Below are 20200 nucleotides of genomic sequence, written 5' to 3' on the forward strand. Positions count from 1 at the left end.
TAAAGCGCAGGTGATGTCGTTGATGATATTATTCTGATTTTACATAGTTCTAATATTAGGCAAAACTTAATTTATAATCAACAATTCTTTTAAATCATTAATTTTTTTCAAATAATGAATTTTGCATGACTTGAATATTTACGGAGAAAAAAAAACTATTTTTCTCAGTCTGTATTGGTTCAGCATTGCCGAAGGCACATTTCAGTAGCACATCACACATCATGTAATGCTTGTTGTTATGGTGTATAATTGAAAGGTAATGAATGACGGTGAATCATGGGGAATTCGCTCATTATAATCAAAGGATCTGCGACTTGAGAAATTATAAACTCATGAAAAAGGGTCTAAAATAGCCTAATTAAGTTTCTAAAAAATCTGTGAGAACAAGTTGTTGAATATTGTGCATATAGTTTCTATTGCATAAAATTTTACTAAGATGTGTTAAACGTACATATGGATTTTCCTGTAATATAAATTACTGAGGCAACTCGTATTCTAAAAATGTGTTCGTCGATAACACAACGAGGATATTATATGTGTTCCTAAAACTTTAATATAGCATCAGTTGGAATAAATGTGTTTATGGTGCCAAGTAAAATATGCTATGCATATCATACCTAAGGTAAGAACAATGCTTTAAAATTTTCCTATTAATTATTATGGAAATTTATTAGAGCATTTACGGGTTTAAAAAATTTATTCTTTGTACTTTGCATTAAATGTTTTTTTTTTTTTTTTTTTTTTTTTTTTTTCCTTAATTCTTTTATGCAAGGCAGTTCTTAATCCCGTGCCCGATGAAGATAATATTTTTCTGAGATCTCTGTAACCTTAAAGTCAGAAAATTTAAATATATTTTATGGCATTTAAGAATTCTATAAATAAATGAGCCCTTTACAGTTTTAATGCTGTTACTTTGAAATATATAAACAATTGTGGGCGTATTATGACTTTAAAGTTTTTCTGTTCAAACTCAAATTTTAATGCTGGTCATATTTATTATGTTAAATTTATAAAGCATGGCAATAAATGAAACAACAACTTTGCAATAATACAATGGGTACCCTTCTCTCTACTCTAGCTCACAATGTAAAAGAAAGTGTAAAATGAAAGTGGCAGTGTCAAGTCTTATCTCTCGCTTTGAAAACCTTTGTGGAGCTCAGCAAGCTCACCCATTCCATTGATTTTTTCCTATTTTTCTTTAATAATAATAATATAATATTCTTGTGTCTTGGTTTAATATATATCTATATAAGCCTCAGATTATGGTTGTTTTCATTTCTGTGCCTGGTCACTAGTATCAATATGCAGTCGTATTTAATGAAGTGTTGTGATTAATGACGCTATGTAGTAAGCAGGTTGTAAAGCATTTGTGGGCGTATTATGTATTTAAAGTTTTTCTGTTCAAATATATTTACAGCATTATTTTTTTTGATGTTTCTAGTTTTTTTCAGTGTTTAAATAGCTTGTACAACACTTCGTTGAACATGATTGGGTGCTGTGACATAATACTAAACTTGCAAGTGTGCTGCCAACTGAAAAACTTTTAGAACAACTGCATTCACATGTAAAAAGAATTTTTTAAACTCAAAATCCTTTCAAAAAACATAATAACTTTAAATACTAGCACTTCTTTTCAACTAATTCTTCAAAGAGGTTTTGTGGCTATAGGCTGACACTGGATTTAGTAAGTCTGTTGACAGTAGAAAAATCGACAAGAGAATACAACTAAGGTAAATCAGATCGAGCCTTGGCCAAGTCATCCATTAAGTCATTACAAAGAATGCCACGATGGCTGAGAATTCAATGTAAAGTAATATGTCATCTGCTTTCCAAAAGACATCTTTCACTTTAATTAACAGAAGAAACCTATTTCTTTTGGCCAATTTTTTCCCCATAATGTGTTTTACTGTTGAAGATACTTCCCAGTCTAGCAGTATACAGGTGCTGTTTTTGACTAAGAATTATAGGTATATTGCTCACTGAAGAAGAAGAAAAGTTTTTATGTTAATCTAGTTTTATTCTTGTATAGACTGCTTGTCATTGAAAATGTGACACCAAGAAGGAGTGGTCAGAAATTTATGCAAATTTTAGAGTAGACTCACGTCACTCAGTTATTCAAATGATGTAAAATGCGCAGCTCTCCGACACACCTGAAGTAAAATATAAGGAAAGGAACGTGAAGAATGGGCAATGTTCGCGTCGTTATTTCTGCCAGACGAATTATTGAAGAAAGTTTTGTCCCTGAGGATACATATAATAGGAGAGAATGCCATGCCGCCGTCAATGAAAGCAGATGACGATTTTACGAGGGGTATGGTGATCGGACTGAGAAGGGCGGGTTGGTTTTTACGTCAAATTGCAGCTGATACCTACATGGATGCGAGCACGGCGCATCGGCTATGGTGAACATAGTTGGAACAAGGAAATATGGGAAGAAGGAGGGGTGCAGGTGCAGCCAGAGTGACGTCAGCACGCGTGGATCAACGCACCTGCCGACAAGCTGTGGCGGTCCCACAAGTCACTTGTACCGCGATTCTGCAGCATGTGCAAGATACTCTGGATAATCTGACCAGAACCATTTCCCATCATTGGTTAAACGTGGCCTGCACTCACGACGTCCGTTAAGAAGACTGCCATTGACCCCACAGCATAGACGCCAACGTTTAGAATGGTGCCGGACTGGAGCGATGTGGATGACAGAATGGCAAAACGGCACTATGACGGGTATTCAGGGCACTATGACGGCTCAACGAAACTTGGATAATGTACTGTGCCCGATGTCAATCCCCTACCTTCAGGGGCTGCCTAATGCAATCTTTCAGCAGGATAATGCCTGACCACACAGTGCTCGCATCTGCCAACATGCTCTGCAAGGTATACAGATGCTTCCCTGGCCACCGTACTCTCCTGACCTGTCACCAATCGAACATGTATGGGATGTGATTGGACGCTGTTTGCAGACTCTGCCCTTGCCTCGTTCAGAAGACAAACTGTGGCAAATGGTTGAAAGGGAATGGAGAGCCATCCCTCAGGACACCATCCACACTCTTATTGACTCTATGCCTAGACGTGTTTCTCCGTGCATCGCTGTCCGTGGTGGTTTGGTGGCAACAGTTTGAAAAGTGAAACGGTCATTCAGAATGATTCGATGCAAAATCATAAAGCGAAAACAATAGTCCCTCAGGGACAAAGCTCCTTTGGACTAATAAGTAAAAATAAAAATAGTAAATAAATAAAATCTGAAAGGTTTCAGATTTTAAATTACGTCCAAAGGGACTTTTTTAACGTTTTGTGTGTTACCTTTATTTGTTACCTTTATTACCTTCTAATAAATAAAGGTAACGTTTGTGTTACCTTTATTTATTAGATATCATGTTCTTTGCACTTAAACAGTTGCACTTTAAAAATTGTCTAAAAGGACTGGATTATTTAATTAATGACAAAGCATACGAGGGCTATCTGCCTAAAGGGAGGGATGCCTTCGTGCAGAACTTTCTAAGGGAAACTGGTTCGTATACACGTTACACATGGGGAAAACCACGAAAACGCCCATGCAGCCAACCTGTTCGCGGGATTCGAACCTCGGACCGAACTACCAGTGTTCAGCGTCTTTACCGCTCGGCCGCTGGTGGGCACAATTGTCTAAAAGGAAACAGACATGTATAAAAAGAAAATTTATTTTGAAACTTCATGAAATCTTACAAGAAAAAATTTAAACATTTCCTAATTACTTTAACCAAAATTGTTACAGTCTAATCTTTGTCTATTCATTTAAAAATGGAATCCATTCTTCTTGTTTTAATTTGCACGAAAAGATCAATAATTTTCTCCTTGATCCCTGGATGACAACTGAGGAAATTTTTCTTTATTGAAAGCAATGCAAGCGCATTTTGTCTTTCTGAATTCCTAGTACTTCTTAGAAAATTTTTCATTCTTTTCAATGTTGAAAAGCAGCGTTCTGCCTCTGATGTAGTCATGGGAACTCTCAAGAGAATTTTTATGTTTCGGAATTTCACTAAGAACATATCTAGATTATTTTCGAAGATAAATTTCAGTAGCTCAATTAGTAATTTGCAGTATTCATGGATATCAGACCCACAATAGAATACTTTTAGTTCGGTTTCAAGCTTTTTTTTGTGAATCATTGGATATGCTTCAGTGGTCAGTACTATTTTTTCTGTAGAATGTTCATTCTTAAAACTAGCAAAGCATTTCTTGTTTAACAATTTAGCAGCTGCTAAGTGTTTAGTGGAAGAATATCTGTGCATTATATCGATACATAGTATGAAATCACATATTTTCTTAGCTTCTGCCATCAGTATCTTTGAAAAATCCTTACAGTATTTTGAGTTTCTTAATTCTAAAATAGCAGTTTTGAAATATGTTACATATTCCTTAACTTTAAACACACTAATTTCTCTGGATTGCATTTAGTTGTGTATTATTTCAACATGAGGCATCTGATAAAAAAGCTCTAAGCAAAACTTGAAATTATCATCATTTAGATATTTTAAAACTCCTGTTGCTTTTGCAATAGTTTGATCTGCATTTGACGTTGACTGAATTTCAGTAAGGCAATTTTTTAAAGGTAGAAAATTTTCATCAACTCTGTTTATGGTTCGTATGGTGAAGTTCCACCTTGTGGAGGAATACCACACGTGCGGAGTAAAAAGAAATCACGTTTCCAACAACATGCCAGAATTTCGGCACTGCAAGAGCGACAGTGCTCTTCTTTCTACCCGGCTCGCGTGCTGCTTTTCTGTGTGCGCATGCGCAGAACAGCCAAACACCACGTCCCTGGAACTGTGAAGCGCGCAGTTTCAAACAAAGAATTTCGTACCTTTTTCACAAAGTAGGGGATGGCTACTGACATTAAGCTTAAGTATTACGTATTGTAAAAGTATAAAGAAAGAACTAAAGACTAAAGGGCACACTATATTAAATATTAAAAATAATAATAAGTGGAAATAGGAGGTGCTGCAGTTCCATAGTGCTTATTACGAGCCGTCACTGCACTTAAACCATAAAATTCAGTTCAGTAGCAATGTCGCAAAATAATTTTAAAATAAGCATATCTTTAGAATTTCCAATATTGCGCCCACTGGAGATAAAAAGGTTTTTTTTTTCCACATGCCGTATTCGTAGGAGGATTACGTCATTCAAAATTCGATGGTTCTATATACCCTTATTTTAGCACAATGCGAGACATATACATACACTTAATGCAGATTTTTCATTATTTAACTTCTTCAAATATAATGCAAGACTCTAACATTTGATGGCAGTTTGAAAAGTGAAACGGATATTTATAGTGATTCAACACAAAATCTCAAAACGAAAACAATAGGGCTTCAGGGACAAAGCTCCTTTAGACTAAAAAATAAATATGTAAAAATAAGAATTAAAAATAAATAAATAAAATGTATCTTATCCAATAAGCATACAAGATATAAAAATAAAAAATTAAATGATATATTCTAAATTAGCACTATTTAACGATATTGAGATTTCCCAATTATTCACTGCCCCCACCTTTTCAAATCAAGGAAATTTTTTTTAATAAATACTGATAATGACGTAAAATTTAAAAAAAAAAAAAAAGTGATGAGGACAAATTCTGCATCAATAAACAATTACATGAGGACAAGTTATAAAAAGTTTGATTTTTTAATAAGAGTGACGATCGCAAATTATACATTAAAAAATCTGATATGACTTTCTTGTACGGCTTATTAAATTATACACATTTTTTGGATTTCATTTAAACTTATTTCTCAACTTATTCTAACATGATTAACCAATTCGTCAAAATAGGTTGAAAAACTGCAAATGTTGAAATTAAATATCCCAGCCAAGTTTTGTCATACGTAAGTCAAGCTCCTTATAATTTTATTTTTTCATGACAAGTATAAAATTTTCCCAAATACAAGTATAGAAACCAGGAGATCGTACTAAGAGTCGATTTCATTATCTGCCGAAATCTAATATTTTTTTTTTAAATTTGACTTCTCCCAAACATGAATATCCTACTGAGCCGATGCCGTTTTCGCTTTGTATTCTGACTATCATTTTGAGAGATCACTTATTGCTGCTTACTGTATCTGTCTTTTTTCCAAATTTCATCACTTTCTGACCACTCCTTCTTGGTGTTGCATTTTCAGTGTCGAGCAGTGTATATTAAATCTGTAGACTGTATTAGATAATGTAAGGCTCTTAGATAACTTTAGTATGTAGCTAGTTGCAAATTTAAAAATCTTTGCTGTACCTAAAAGTGCAACTCCTACCCCTTAAAGGGAAAGGAATGAATAAAATAGAAAACTTACTACAAACTATAAATACATAAATTTACCAATAAAGTAGTAGTTGTAATCATAAGATATTCTAATAAATAAATTTTATTTTCAGCATTTATGGGTGCTTGAACTGTATTTGCATACGGTACTGGTAGGCCATTTACTAGCTAATGGCCAAACATGATGAATAAGGAGATATTTCACGACTAAATTTAGAGATAGAATCAAGTGGAATAAAAGAAACGTAAGATTTTATTTTCTTTCCCCTTGAATTAAAGAATTTTGCATCAGTTTAACAGTGAAAGTATAAAATGCAAAATGTTTTCAATTTTTAAGACATTTTTCTAATATGCTATGGTGTATGAATTTTAAGATAAATTAAAATTTAGGTGTAATTCATACACCATAGCAATTTTAATGTACCTAAATTAAAATTTAGGTAATTTCACTGCCTCCACCATTTTAATTTAGGTAAATTTAAATTGCTATGGTGTATGAATTTTAAGATAAAATAAAATTTAATTAATAATTTAAGATAAATTATTAATTAAATTTTATAAAGTCATTTCTATTTTAAATATTGCATATAAATATATATAACAAATGTTACAAATATATATATATATATATTGTTATGTGCTCTATATAAGCAAATGTTTTGTAAAAATTTCTGTCCTGTCACTTTTTCTTTAAAAGAAAACAGTTTTTTTTTTTTTTTTTTTTTTTTTTTTTTTAAATCTTCCATATTCTAATATTGTGTAGCTGCTCAATGCAGGAAAATAAATCATTTTAAAACAGTCTATTTTTTAACTAATATTTATAATTTTATTCAGGTTGTAATATAACTTTTAATAATACAGTGAAACCTTTCTGAGGTGATGATCTCCCTCAGTTCCAGATGATTTTAGTTTTCTGTCGAGGTGGTCATCTTAAAAAGATGATAATCAAAACTGACCTGTGTTTATATTCTCAGAGATACTGCTTACTGTTAAAGATGGTTGCCATAAGAGGGGTCACAGTATTTTGATCAAAATACTGTGTGTGTCATTGTCATAAAAATTCACACTGTGTAATTGTTGAATCATTAACGAAAGTTGGCTTGAATGTGCATCTTGGGCAGATATGCAAATGATTAGAAATACAGGTGCAGGTTGAAGTGGCGGTACACCAGAAATTCACCATTAGTCATACAGGTATAGTCCTGCCACACTAATTTTACAGTTCTGCTATGATTTTTAGGAATAGCACCCCAGGGAGGGCAGTCTGAGGGTTCTCAGCCTTCTTCCCCAAATATCAACCTCTAAAGAAGACTTAACCCCTTAATCTACAATGACGGGCATAGCTCGCGTGCGATGGTCGTGCCAAACCTAACTTTCACAGGCATAGCCCACGTACGATGGTCGGGCCAAAACTAACTTTCACCGGCATAGCCCGCATATGATGATCGGGCCAAACCTAACTTTCACGGGCATAGCCCATGTACGGTGATCGGGTTAGAAGTGAATATTACGTGGAATATTTGATACGCAATTACAGTCTGATGCAATAATTGTGGTAGATGCAAGTATTACAAAATGTTTATTTATACAAAACTCCAAAATACAAAATTAGTAATCTGTAACAGTATGATATATTTCAAAGCATTCTGGTACATGTAACAGAACTTTACACTCTTGTTCTGTGTGGATTTTCTTGTACTTGATCTGCATACTGATTCGTTTCGCTTACAATATTGTTCCAAAATATGTCATCAAATATTAGATTAAATATATCAAATTCTCCTTGACTTCCTCTTAATTGACATAAGGCTTCCTCTCTTATGCCAGGAGTCATCATATAGTCCCAGATTTTTGGACTATTTCTTATTTCTTTTCAAAGCCAGAACTCTGGTAGTTGATCGTCATCAGATGTATCAGCAATAATTATTCGCATATACTTTCTTAAAAAATTACATAATTCATCATGTTTATGATTGCCCGGAATAGCGTGTTACAAAAGTCGTGCAAATGTCCTGAATGCTGTGCGAGCTTGTATACAATTTCGGCCCAACATCTTCGAATCTAAGTCGTAGGTTAAGGGGTTATCAGACATTATATGCTTACAAGTATCCATGCCTTCTCTAGTCAGTAAACACTATATCGGCTGGGCAGCTGATTAGAAATACAGCATGATTGGGTGTTGCATAATGTTACCAAATGGCAATGAACTTTGTACTTCCTTACACATAAAATGGCGTACAGAGGCATTTTGCCTATACTCAGTCTGGTGGAGGAACACTTTTCTACTAGAGGTTTTAGAGACTGGTTGTTAAGCATAGTTATTACTCTCTGAAATTATTCTTCAATCCTACTAAGATAAATAAACGAGTTGTCATCTCATCTGTAAAATAACAACAGAGTCCTGAGAAGGTTAAGCAAATGCATGACTTATACTTAAAAATTAAATTTCTGCTTCTTGCAAGATATTAGTAACAATGTTGAACTTAAATATTTTAATTAATTCAATGGAATTTAGTAAGGTACTGCTTATATATAAGCTTAAAATGTCCTTTAGACCCTATTAGACTGACCATGTTATTGCTTTAGTCTGGAATAAGGTGAGTTTACATTTCTCCAAGTGACTTTTGGCGATCCCCTCATAATGGTGTCTCGAACCAAGTGAACAGACCTGTAATCTGATAAGATTGTTTACGCCAGTTAGAGCCAAACTGACAGCTCGACTCTGTTTGTTTGCAAAAGGGATATCGACATGGCAGTTGTAGTGCTTGAAGTTTGTGAAGCAGTTTCCAACGAATTAATTTCTTTTCTGGGGGGGGGGGCGAGAAGAAAAAAAAAAAGAAATCAATATGTGACTGGATAGCTCGCCATGATAGATTGAGAACATTAAATTAACTTTTAAATGAACTTCGGGACGAGGATATCCGAAGTTACAAAAACTTCATAAGAAGGGGTGAAAATAGTTTGAAACTTTATTGGAAATGGTCACTCCACTTATTCAGAAAAAAAAAAAAATTCATTCAAGATGCTTTGGCAGTAAAACTAAAACATAGATACCACTTCGGTTTCTGGCGACTGGTGATTCCTGCAATATGCACAATCAGCATATTTATTCCAGAAGTGTTTGAGGCAATTTTCTGGGTATGAGGTTGAGCGAAAATTATTAATCTTTTGCTTGAACTCGCCAACACCCGCAAATTTTAGCATGTTAGTAATATCCTCATACGCCTTCTGTTGGTGATTTTTATTTTAATACTTATGACTGATCATTTGTAAATAAAATCTAATTTGTTGTTCAAATAAAAAGGAATATCTATCAACAAATTTTCAAAATTTTAGATTATATATTAGGTGTAATTGACTATGAGGAAAAACTGGTTTTTCGAAATTTATATCAAAACCAAATGTTTGCACTTTCATTTATTTTTTTAATTGAAAACTGTATTTCATTGGGTTGTTGAATAACATATGTATTTTTGACTGAAGAATATTAATAAATAAATATGTTTAAAATAAATATTTTGAATCCGATACCCTAATTTAATTTTCTATATTTTCCTGCAATATATATAAAAAAAAAAAAACCTAAATTCATTCTGATTAGTAGTTATATTGTAGGGATTGATATTTATTTTAAATAACCAATTTAATTTATGGGTACTTTTCCGTTTTGCCGGCGCAGGCGATAAAGTCGCCAATAATGGTACAACTGGTACCAAACGCAATATCCTCGCTGGTAACCTTTTATGCCTCATTTTTAAAACAAATCGCCGCCATTTCTTATCAGATTGATTGTCTCTTTCAATACTGGCATACAATTACATAGAATTTTTACCAGATAGTTCAATTTTATACCCTAAGGCCTTTCGCGGTAATTAAGTCAATTAGGATGCAATCACACTGCTTACTCGAAGGCAAAAATATAGATAAGGCAAATTCAAGGGTTCAATTCATCCATTCTAATGAGAATGAACTAGCGAAGTAAAGCACTGCGGTTTTACATAATTTCTGAGTAAGCTGCTCGTACGAATTGAAATAATTCTTTCATTTAAACCTGTATTCCAAATTAAGCTTTAACCTGAAATTAATGTAGATAATTACTAAGACAATTAGAATTTTGTAGCGTAATTTACCTGAGATGAGATCGCTTGAGGCCACATGATATGAACCGGCGAATCAGGATGTTGAACCATGATAGCATAGTAAATTCTTAAATTAATGTCTTTTTACAAATTTATTGTCTTCATTTATTTGCTTTTTACAAAATTTATAAGCGATATTAAAATGTTTATGCCTTCAAAATAAAAATTCTTAGAACTAACATTTGTTAAAATTTTTTATGTGCATACTGTATGTCGTCGCCAATAAAGTCTGCTTGGCGAGATTTGCGCCGGCGAAATGGAAAAGTACCAATTTATGTTCTTTCCTATAAGCCTTCATTCCCTTAATTGTCAATTCCAGAATATTTAAATTTGGTAGTGCGCATGAAGTAATGAAATTCTACCTTGAGGAGAAAAAGTTTAAATACTGAGTTCTAGAAGGGAAGAGAGAGAGTTTAGGCAATCGTCGTCACCTCTCTTTCTGCAGTTACGTGGCATAACAACTATTACTTTGCTGCCACTAAATTTCAACGTGGTTTTAAGTAACAGGAGTTTCTGAGCCCTGTAGAGTAATTTCTACTACTTGTTTAATGTCTTTGAATTTTAGTTTAATTCTTGTTATTTGAGTTACTGCCCAAGTGAGGCATAATGTGTTAGCATCAAGTCAATGCATTGTGAATTTTAAAGAGTTTAATAAATGGTACGTTTAACCATTCTTCTGTGTACTTGTGGGTATTGTTGGAAAAACGAAATCGAAACTAAACAGCCAGAGCACTTCATAATTTAAATAAATGCTTATTTTGGTCTTAAAAAAACAGCATATTTATTTTTATATAACTTCCATACTTGTTTGCAACATATTACTTTTTTTTTTTTTTTTTAACATAAAAATGATATAACAAGCTTTTTAAGAGATAAGGCTTACGTAACGCTTATCATGGAACACTCCAAATAACAACTTTTTTTAACTCAACTTGTTGCTGCCACACAGCGAATCTTAACCACTTAACAGTTTCGTTGCACATTTTTTATAAACAATTTTGTATTAAAATCGATTGTATAAACTCAAATCCACAGTCAAAATTGTTACAAGTATTGCATTTATTAATTTATTTTAAATTTTTAATTAAGCGAAAAAATGGCGGTACTTTTCCGTTTCGCCGGCGCAAATCTCGCCAAGCAGACTTTATTGGCGACAACAAAAAGTATACACATAAAAAATATTTAAAAATATGTTAGTTCTAAGAATTCTTTTTAAAAAAGAAGGCATGAACATTTTAATATCGCTTAAAATTTTATAAAAAGCCAATAAATAAAGACAACAAATTTGTAAAAAGACATTAATTTAAGAATTTACTATGCTTTCATGGTTCAACATCCTGATTCGCCGGTTCATATCACGTGACCCCAAGCGATCTCATGTCACGTAAACTACTCTACAAAAATCTAATGCTCTCAGTAATTATCTACATTAATTTCATGTTAAATCTTAATTTGGAACACAAGTCTAAATGCAAGAAATATTTCAATTTCGTACGAATAACTTACTCAGAAATTATGTAAAACTGCAGTGCTTTACTTCGCTAATGCATTCTCATTAGAATTGATGAATTTAACCCTTGACATTAACTTTTCTATATTTTCGGCTTCGGGTAAACGCTGTGATTGCATCCTAATTGACTTAATTGCCGAAAATTGCCTTAGACATAAAACTGAACTATCTGATAAAAATTCTATGTAATGATATGCCAGTATTGAAAGAAACAATCAATCTGATAAGAAAAAGCTGCGACTTGTTTTGAAAATGAGGCGTAAAAGGTTACCAGCGAGAACATTCCGTTTGGCATCGGTTGTACCATTATTGATGACTTTATCGCTTGCGCCGGCAAAACAGAAAAGTACCAAAATGGCATTTTTACTTAAAGTGGGTTTTTTAAGAACAACTAACTGAACTGTAAAGAACATTTTACAGGAATGGAAGCGAGAGAAAGAGCATGCAATATTTTAATACTTACATTTTATTTCAAAAGTCAGCTTTTGTATGGTAAATTTTAAAGCATGGAGATAAACAAAGTCCAACATCACAATCAGGACAAAAATATCTTGTTTCTCTTCTGATCCGTTTTCCACTCTCGTTCCGTTTTGAGCAACACACAAAGCATTGCCTCGTCGGTCTCAATTTCTTTTCGGTGGCAGGAATCACTTCTAAAAAGTGTCTTTCCGTCAATCGTAAAGGATTGGGCAAAATTCCTGGTCGTCCTATTCTTTCATTTACTGTTCCATGCCTTTCAATCAAGCGATCAACTAAATCTAGTCTAAAATTCAAATGGGAGTATTTTCCGCCGTGCTTCTGGTACAAAACAAAAGCATTCCACAGTGATATATCAAAAAGGTGGAAGAATATTTTTTTGTAGTTATTTTTTTCCTCTCTTCTTTATGATGGGATAATTGGTAAGATGTTGATCTAGTCTGTCTACACCTCCCATTGTATTGTTATATTCCATTACTACTTGTGGTTTTTTTCTGACCTCATCATTGTGAGATGGCACTTCGATCATTTCGGGATTATGTATTGTAGATAAAAGACTTACAACCTTCTTATCCATCCATTTGATGATACACACTTTTCCTCTTTGGAAAGCACGGACTTCACCTTTTTTTAGTTTTTTTGATTGCAGTTCCTTTGGAACGTCTTTCCTGTTGAGTTTGAGTGTTCCATACATATCTGTTTGTTTGCTAAGAAGGATATCTGCCAGTTCTGGAGATGTGTAATAATTATCTGTCGTTAGGCAATATCCTTTATTCAATAGTGGCTGCATAAGTGTCATCACAACTTGAGATGACTTGCACAAATATTGGTAATTATTATCGAAAAGTGTGTCTTTTCCAGTGTATATAATAAGCTGATATGCATAACCAGACTTTGACTCGCATAACATAAAACTTTTTATACCGAATCGTGATCTCTTTAGTGGTATATATTGCTTCCAGTGCAGTCGTCCTTTGAAGAGCATCAAGCTCTCATCTATTGTTACATCTCTTTCAGGTGTCATGATTTCTTGATAACGTGCATTCAAGTGTTTTATTACAGGCCACAGTTTTTGTAATTTCGGACACTCATGTGTTTTAGCATCAAATTTCGCATCATCGGAAAAATGTAAATATCGATGAATTAGGTGAAAACGACGGTAAGACATAATTTTTGAGAAAAATGGCGTTGAAGTTGAATGTCGCTTACTCCAATATAGTTCAATAGCAGGTTTTTTTACAATCCCTTGTAAAATATTCAATGCAAAAAACACTTGAATTTCGTTTTTTGATGTTGGTTCCCACTTTTTTGCTCTACTATTTCTTCGAAGATTACAGTTTCGAATACTTCGATCTGCATATTTGTTGGTTTCCGAAACTATCACTTCAAGTAGGTTATCATCGAAGAAAATATCAAGAAACTGTAAAGTTCCGTCATTTACATCAATATCCAAATGGATAGCAGGATTCGCTGTGAAAGGAAATCTTGGCGGTGGTGGAGGAGGATTATTGATATCAATTTCGCAAAAGTTCCGAACCTGAGTTAGTTTATCCGAACTTTCCGTTTCTTCGTCACTAGAGAAGTCCGATAACGAACTTTCACAACTGCCTGAATCATTTAGCGAAATTTCCGATTCACTGTCTGATCCAATATCAGAATTATATTCTGTAATAAGCCGCTCACTATCACTCATTGTAACACAAAATGAGGAAAGAAAGTATTCGCAACGCGTGATACAGTAAACTAAATTTGCACTTTTTCCCGCGTAAAGCAGTAAAACCAGATGAAACCGGTTTACACTTATTTTGAAAGCCAGTCTTTACTGGACAACTAGAGCCATCTATTAGAAGCAATGGAAACTAAAAAAATGAGAAAAAGCCGGGCAAATCAGTGGATCGGCGTAAAAAAACATGCTGCCCGAGCACCGCTCGGGCAAATCAGAAAAGTCCCCTTTCGCTGCACCCGAGCGGCGTTCGGGCAAAACTGGTAAGTGGTTAATAACTATGCAAAAACATTACATCATGTAGCCAAATAGAAAATCTTAGTAATTATATAAAAACATTAAATTATGTTCCTCTACATACTTACTACACATACAGTTGTCACTTAGAAGATAAGCAAGTAGATCTTACAATATCTATGTAATATTTAGGTATTAGTAAACAATGGTCATAATATTTAGGCAGTGAAATATCCCATAATACTTCACAAGATGCATATCCATTAAAAAATACCATAGTTAAATTATCGCTTCATCTTGGCATTTTCGACATGGTGGAAAAAGAGAGCATGAATACTGCTCGGAGTTACTGCCTGGATGGAATTTCAACTGGTTCGAAGTATAAACGGAATTGCTGACTCATCTTCCGTATGTTTCTATTTGGACAAAGTGAGCATTTACATTGTCAAAGAAGTCGTAGTAAGAGGCTCGCTGCAGGTCACTTGGAGAGGTGTAAACTTGCCTTTAGAAAGGTTAATATAGCCTTTTTATTGAACTCATTAAATCAACAGTTAGTCATTAATGAATGGTTGGTTTGAATATCGTTTCATACCTGAGGCTCGGCAGAATTTGGTTGGTTTACACGTAGGCCTTGCTTGGTTTACCTGATGATGCAAAAATTACCCTGAATGTATAATAACTGTTTGGCTCACACTTCAATTAAATTTTAATAAAAGGTAATGTATCCATATTATTCTTTTCTCCAAACTGTATGTCTATCATTCAGCCTATAGATATCAGAATAGTGCTGAAAATGCAAATATGAAGTAGAATTTTTAAAATCTATGTTAAATTTCTTGAATAATGGCAATTCTATTCAAGAAATTTTTTAATATTCTAGCGTAAAATCTGCTTCGTGATGCATTGCAAGATTGCAGGAGGATGGGCCTCCAAATACTTTAAAAATTGCTTGACATAATTTATGACCATCTAGCATATTTCATGGTGAGGATGATGAAGATGATAGCTGTGAATGTGAAGGTCTTCGGATATCACAAACAAAAGATTAAATTTTCTAATTAAGTGATTTAAAAAATGGAGAAACAGTAATAAATGAAGATGATCTAAGAGAATTTTTTCATAGCAATGACAATGCCCCAATTATCAATAAATTAACGGATGGCGAAATCTGTAGTATGGTTCTAGATCCAGAAAATACCACTACCGATAGTGAAGAAAGTGATAGAGAAGTTATTGAAAACGAAAAAATTTCGATTGACAACTTAGTTGGAATTCTCGATGCATCAATTAGGACTTGAACAATGAACTTTGTAACTGAATAAGAAATTATGTCTATCTACAGAATTAAAGAGAAAATATTAGCACAAAAAAGCAACTTAAACAACTTACCTTGAAAGAAATGTGTAATAAAGTAAATAAATAAAGATTAAGCTTTTTTTTATAAATTTTGTTATCCTTTAGATCATAATTGTTCTTTATTTTATAAATTACGATACAAAAGACAGTATTATTAATAAGTATTACAGAGGGATACAAAAGTTGATCCCATGATATGACAAGTGTTTCAATTCTGGTGGTGGCTATGATGAAAGATTGCTGAAACATTGCTGTACTTGTTGCCAATAAATATGTTCCTGAAAGTGCGAGTTCTTTTTTTGTTTTTTTAAATAGGGAAACTTACTTTCTGGATGCCGTATATGCAAAATTTTTAGAGTTTTGCAGTCGTACATTGATAGAATTTAGCAGAGAGCTAACTAAAGAAGATGAAACCAATTTACTTTTTCAACATGGTCAAGAAAAACTATTGCAGAGATAAGAGTTGAGGGAAAATCACAACTGGCTTGATTGTTAAAACTTAATTTTTATTTTTAACAGAAAGATTTCTTCAAAGGCATATTTTTACTTAAACTCGTACAGCATTAGGAATGCTAAACATGCCTTACAATTTTCTATATATGTAGTTGACATTTTAGATAATAGAAAAAGGAACTTGACAAAGAGACATGACTTTCCTAGGCAGTGCAAGAAGACAAAAAAGTGATGCGTACTAACCATAGTCATATTTATAAGCTCAGAAAGTCTCTGTTTGAAACCTGAGCAGCAATAGCAGCAAAATATTTTGCCGTGCAGAGAAATTGCAGGAAACAGGGAAAAGAGTGACATAACAGAGATGCTGCAGAGTGACACAAAATGGTGCAAAGAGTATCCTTGAAGTGGGGAACTATTTAATTAAAAATTGTAAATTTAAAGATTTGTTGCCAGCTGATTCTAATTAAGTTAAATAATTTTGTTTCAATTTTACATGTATATATTATTTTTTATAAAATAACTTTGTATGCTTTGGTTCTAATTAAGTTTAATAATTTTGTTTCAAGTTTTATATTTTAGATATATACATTATTTTTATAAAATAAGTTTGTATTAGAATTGGATAGGAGTAATTTTTATTGTTCTGGGAAAGTCTTAAGATGCTTTAAAAGTTATTTCACTTTTTAATGCTTCATTTCTGATTTTATAGTATTTGGTAGATTTAAATTCAGAATGTCTACTTGGGATGAATACAGACCGCATCCTGATGATGAGTACTTCTACGAAAATAGTTCAGTCTCCACAGATGTTGATCGATGTCTCTACTATGATTATAATTTTGACATTAGCACAGCAGTTATTTGTGGCATGTATTTATCATTTGGTGTTGTGTATACATTGTATGGTAAGTATAAAATTTAAATATGTTTTATATTAATATTTATGAACAGCAATATGGGGAGGGATTGTAGAAATTATTTATATGATCAACATTTTTTATGGCTTATATCTGCAGAGAATTCTAAATTTAATTGCTCAGGCAATGTGCACAAGATTTTATTTTAAAAGCTGGTGTTGAAGGATTGTCCTTATTTTACAAATTGAAATATCCCTTATTCAGGTTAAATCCTAAATGTTACAAGATCTCATTGATTTAAGCGCTTTGTTATTGTTTGTATTCTATGAAGAATATTATGCAATAAAGATTAAGCATATTTCCTTCTGCATAACACAAGAACAAATATAAACTTCTTTGTGTGGCATAAAATCCAATACTAATTGACTGAGTGTGTTTGCTTGTAAATATTTGTTACTGATTTTAATTACAATAGGAATAAATCTCAAGTAACAGCTATCCATTGACCATAAAAGTTAGCAGAGATCCCATCAAAAATGTGTCTTTCATTCCAGCAAGTGTTTGAGGAACAAGTTGCTTTATATTTTGGTAAATGGTTATCAAATACAAATTTTAGATGTAGTGTATTTGATGTTATATAAATTAGTGGGTAAGTGATTTAAGTGGTGTTGCACAGTTGTGATGTTTTCTATTATGCCATTGGGCTTAACACTTAGAAGCTTTCAATGTTCTGAGTACAGTAGAATTCCAGAAATCTGTAAAGCTTGGAACCAGAGGTCGTGCGTATTTTAAAACAGAAAAGATAAAGCATAATATTCGGACTAAAAGTGCAAAATGAATAAGACGTATTAGATACATTGAATTAAATTATTATATAGATTATTGCAATAATTTATTATATGCATAAAATTATTATTACATATATAAATTGATTATATTATTCACTGTATTATATGTACACAGCGTCGAGGTTTGCCGATTTCGCCTCATGCAAAGATTTCCGGTGTTAGAATCACTGTTGCTGTAAAATTTCAACAGCTTTTCTTTATTTTTCCATATCATACACAATTGTGTCGCAACAATTCCATACCATTTTGCTATAAATCAAGGAGTAGCACCTGCTTCCATCTTTTGCAGAATTTGCACTTTTTGTGTTACAGTCAATGCAACGTGTTTACGTTTTTCAACGTCGCAAGCAGTAAAATTATGAATGCATTTCTTATCTGTCATTGTATTAAAAAGGGCTGAAATTTAAAATAAATATTCTTAATTTATCCACAAAATATCCGGATAAAAAAAAAAAGGCAGCACTAAACAATCTCGTGAAATGAAATAAAAAAGCTCAGAAAATAAACGATTTGTGAACTTGAACAAAGAGTTGAGTGAATCGTCTGCTTTTTTTACCTTGATGCAGATTAGAGGGGGGAAAACTAATCTTATTTTTTTAAACATTTTTATGCCAATGATTTGGTATTTCCGTTTTGACTCATTATTATTCGGTAATTATGACATTATTATTCGGCAAGTATTTTTTTCTTCCATATTTCGTACTCAATGTTGCGGTTTCCGGAACCTATAAACTGAATGCTTATATTCTGAGAGGAAACGTGGATTTCAGGAGTTGGCAAATTTCAGGTCGGCGGATTTTCTGTATTTGACTGTATTACCAAACCAGGTCACAAATTTTAAGCCTTTTAGAAAAATTCAAGAGAAAAGCAAACTTTCTTTGCAAAAAGTAAACTGGTGTAAAGTCTAAAAAAAATGACTGAAGCTATTCAAATGGCCTTCGGTGGATGATGCCTTGGCAGATAATATAAAAATACTGAGTATTATATTTTTCACATTTCGTTGTATTTCAAGTCATTGGGTGGATGTGAACTGTTATATATTTTGACATCATGGTCAGAATACCTTTTAAAGCTTTGATAGTTTATAGTCAGGGCTTCATTTCTGTAATAAGAAATGCAAGAACCATATAAGAAGTTAACAAGATGACTATATAAAAAATTTTTTAAAAATCTAAAAACTTTTAAATTATATATTATGACTAAAGGGACTTTTTTTATCATTTTGTGTGTTACTTTTATTTATTAAATATCAAGTTCTTTGCACTTAAACCACATAAAATTCAATTCCACAGAAATATCACAAAATATATAAAAATAGCATATCTTTAGAATGTCTGATAGACAGCCTCATGTGCTGGAGATTAAATTTTTTTTCATGCAGTGTTGCCATTGCTCACTTTAAATTGTTGAGTTTATTACTCAAATTTTTTTAAGTTTTGCTAAATGGGAAATAGATAATAAAACAAATTCAAAATTTAAAATTTGGGCTGCCAGGTGCACGTATTCAAGCGGAGAACTGCGTTATTCAAAATTCAAGAAATATGCAGTGGAACCTCTAGATACGAGTTTAATTTGTTCCAGTATTGAGCTTCTATATAGCGAAATTCTCGTATCTAGAAACAAACTTCCCCTTTGAAAATAATGGGAATCCAGTTAATCTGTTCTGCACCCCCAAAAATATCAACATAAAAATCAATTTTCTAATAAATAAACAGTTAAATAATATAAACCGTAGTTTACCTTTATGATAGCTTCCAACACCGAATCGCCTTTCAATTACTTCTCGTTAATCCACACCAACTCAGCATCTTCTAGGAGTTTGAGTGGTGCTTGGCAGTAACGGTAACTCCTTGCTTACATCAAGTTTCTTAATTTCTTCCTTCTTCTTCAGAATAGTGCAGATCATCAATGTCGAATGGCAAGTCTTCGCTAATTCCGTCACTCTTACACTACGCTTATTTAAATCTATGACTTCTTACTTAATTTCAATGCCCATGGTTCCTTCTTTTTATTTGCAGCTCTATCTGAGGCAAATCTTCTTGATAGGCATCGTGAAATAATTATTTTCATGTTAAATGTAAAAAACAATTAACTTACAAGTACACAAACGCGTAGATCAAAAAACATCAAGTGATCTGATTAGGGGATTCCCCGAGTTGAGCCATATCGGGAAATAGCACCATGCATACCAACAGCCTGGTTCATTATTCGAGTCTATGCTCATATTTAGAGACGAATTTTCCACTCATGCTTTTCTCGTATCTCGAATTTCTCAAATATAGAGGTGCTCGTATCTTGAGGTTCCACTG

At 33.0% G+C, this 20200-nt stretch overlaps 1 protein-coding gene across 2 annotated transcripts in view; it reads left to right on the forward strand.

Moving 5' to 3' along the window:
- Positions 1 to 187: 187 nt before the first annotated feature.
- LOC118184440 (transmembrane protein 198-like) overlaps positions 188 to 20200 on the forward strand; it is a 34595-nt gene continuing 14582 nt past the window's right edge. Inside the window, exons 1-3 of one of the 2 annotated variants that reach the window (XM_035354109.2) lie at positions 188 to 622; positions 6406 to 6537; positions 16907 to 17091. In XM_035354109.2, the coding sequence (XP_035210000.1) occupies positions 16920 to 17091 (172 nt within the window). In that variant the 5' untranslated portion in view covers positions 188 to 622; positions 6406 to 6537; positions 16907 to 16919. Of the gene's footprint in view, positions 623 to 6405; positions 6538 to 16896; positions 17092 to 20200 lie in introns of both variants that reach the window. The other variant, XM_035354108.2, reaches the window with a different exon arrangement.

This window comes from Stegodyphus dumicola, chromosome 8, assembly GCF_044657685.1.
Source record: "Stegodyphus dumicola isolate Sdum_Otavi_A_Nest chromosome 8, ASM4465768v1".
NCBI lineage: Eukaryota > Metazoa > Arthropoda > Arachnida > Araneae > Eresidae > Stegodyphus > Stegodyphus dumicola.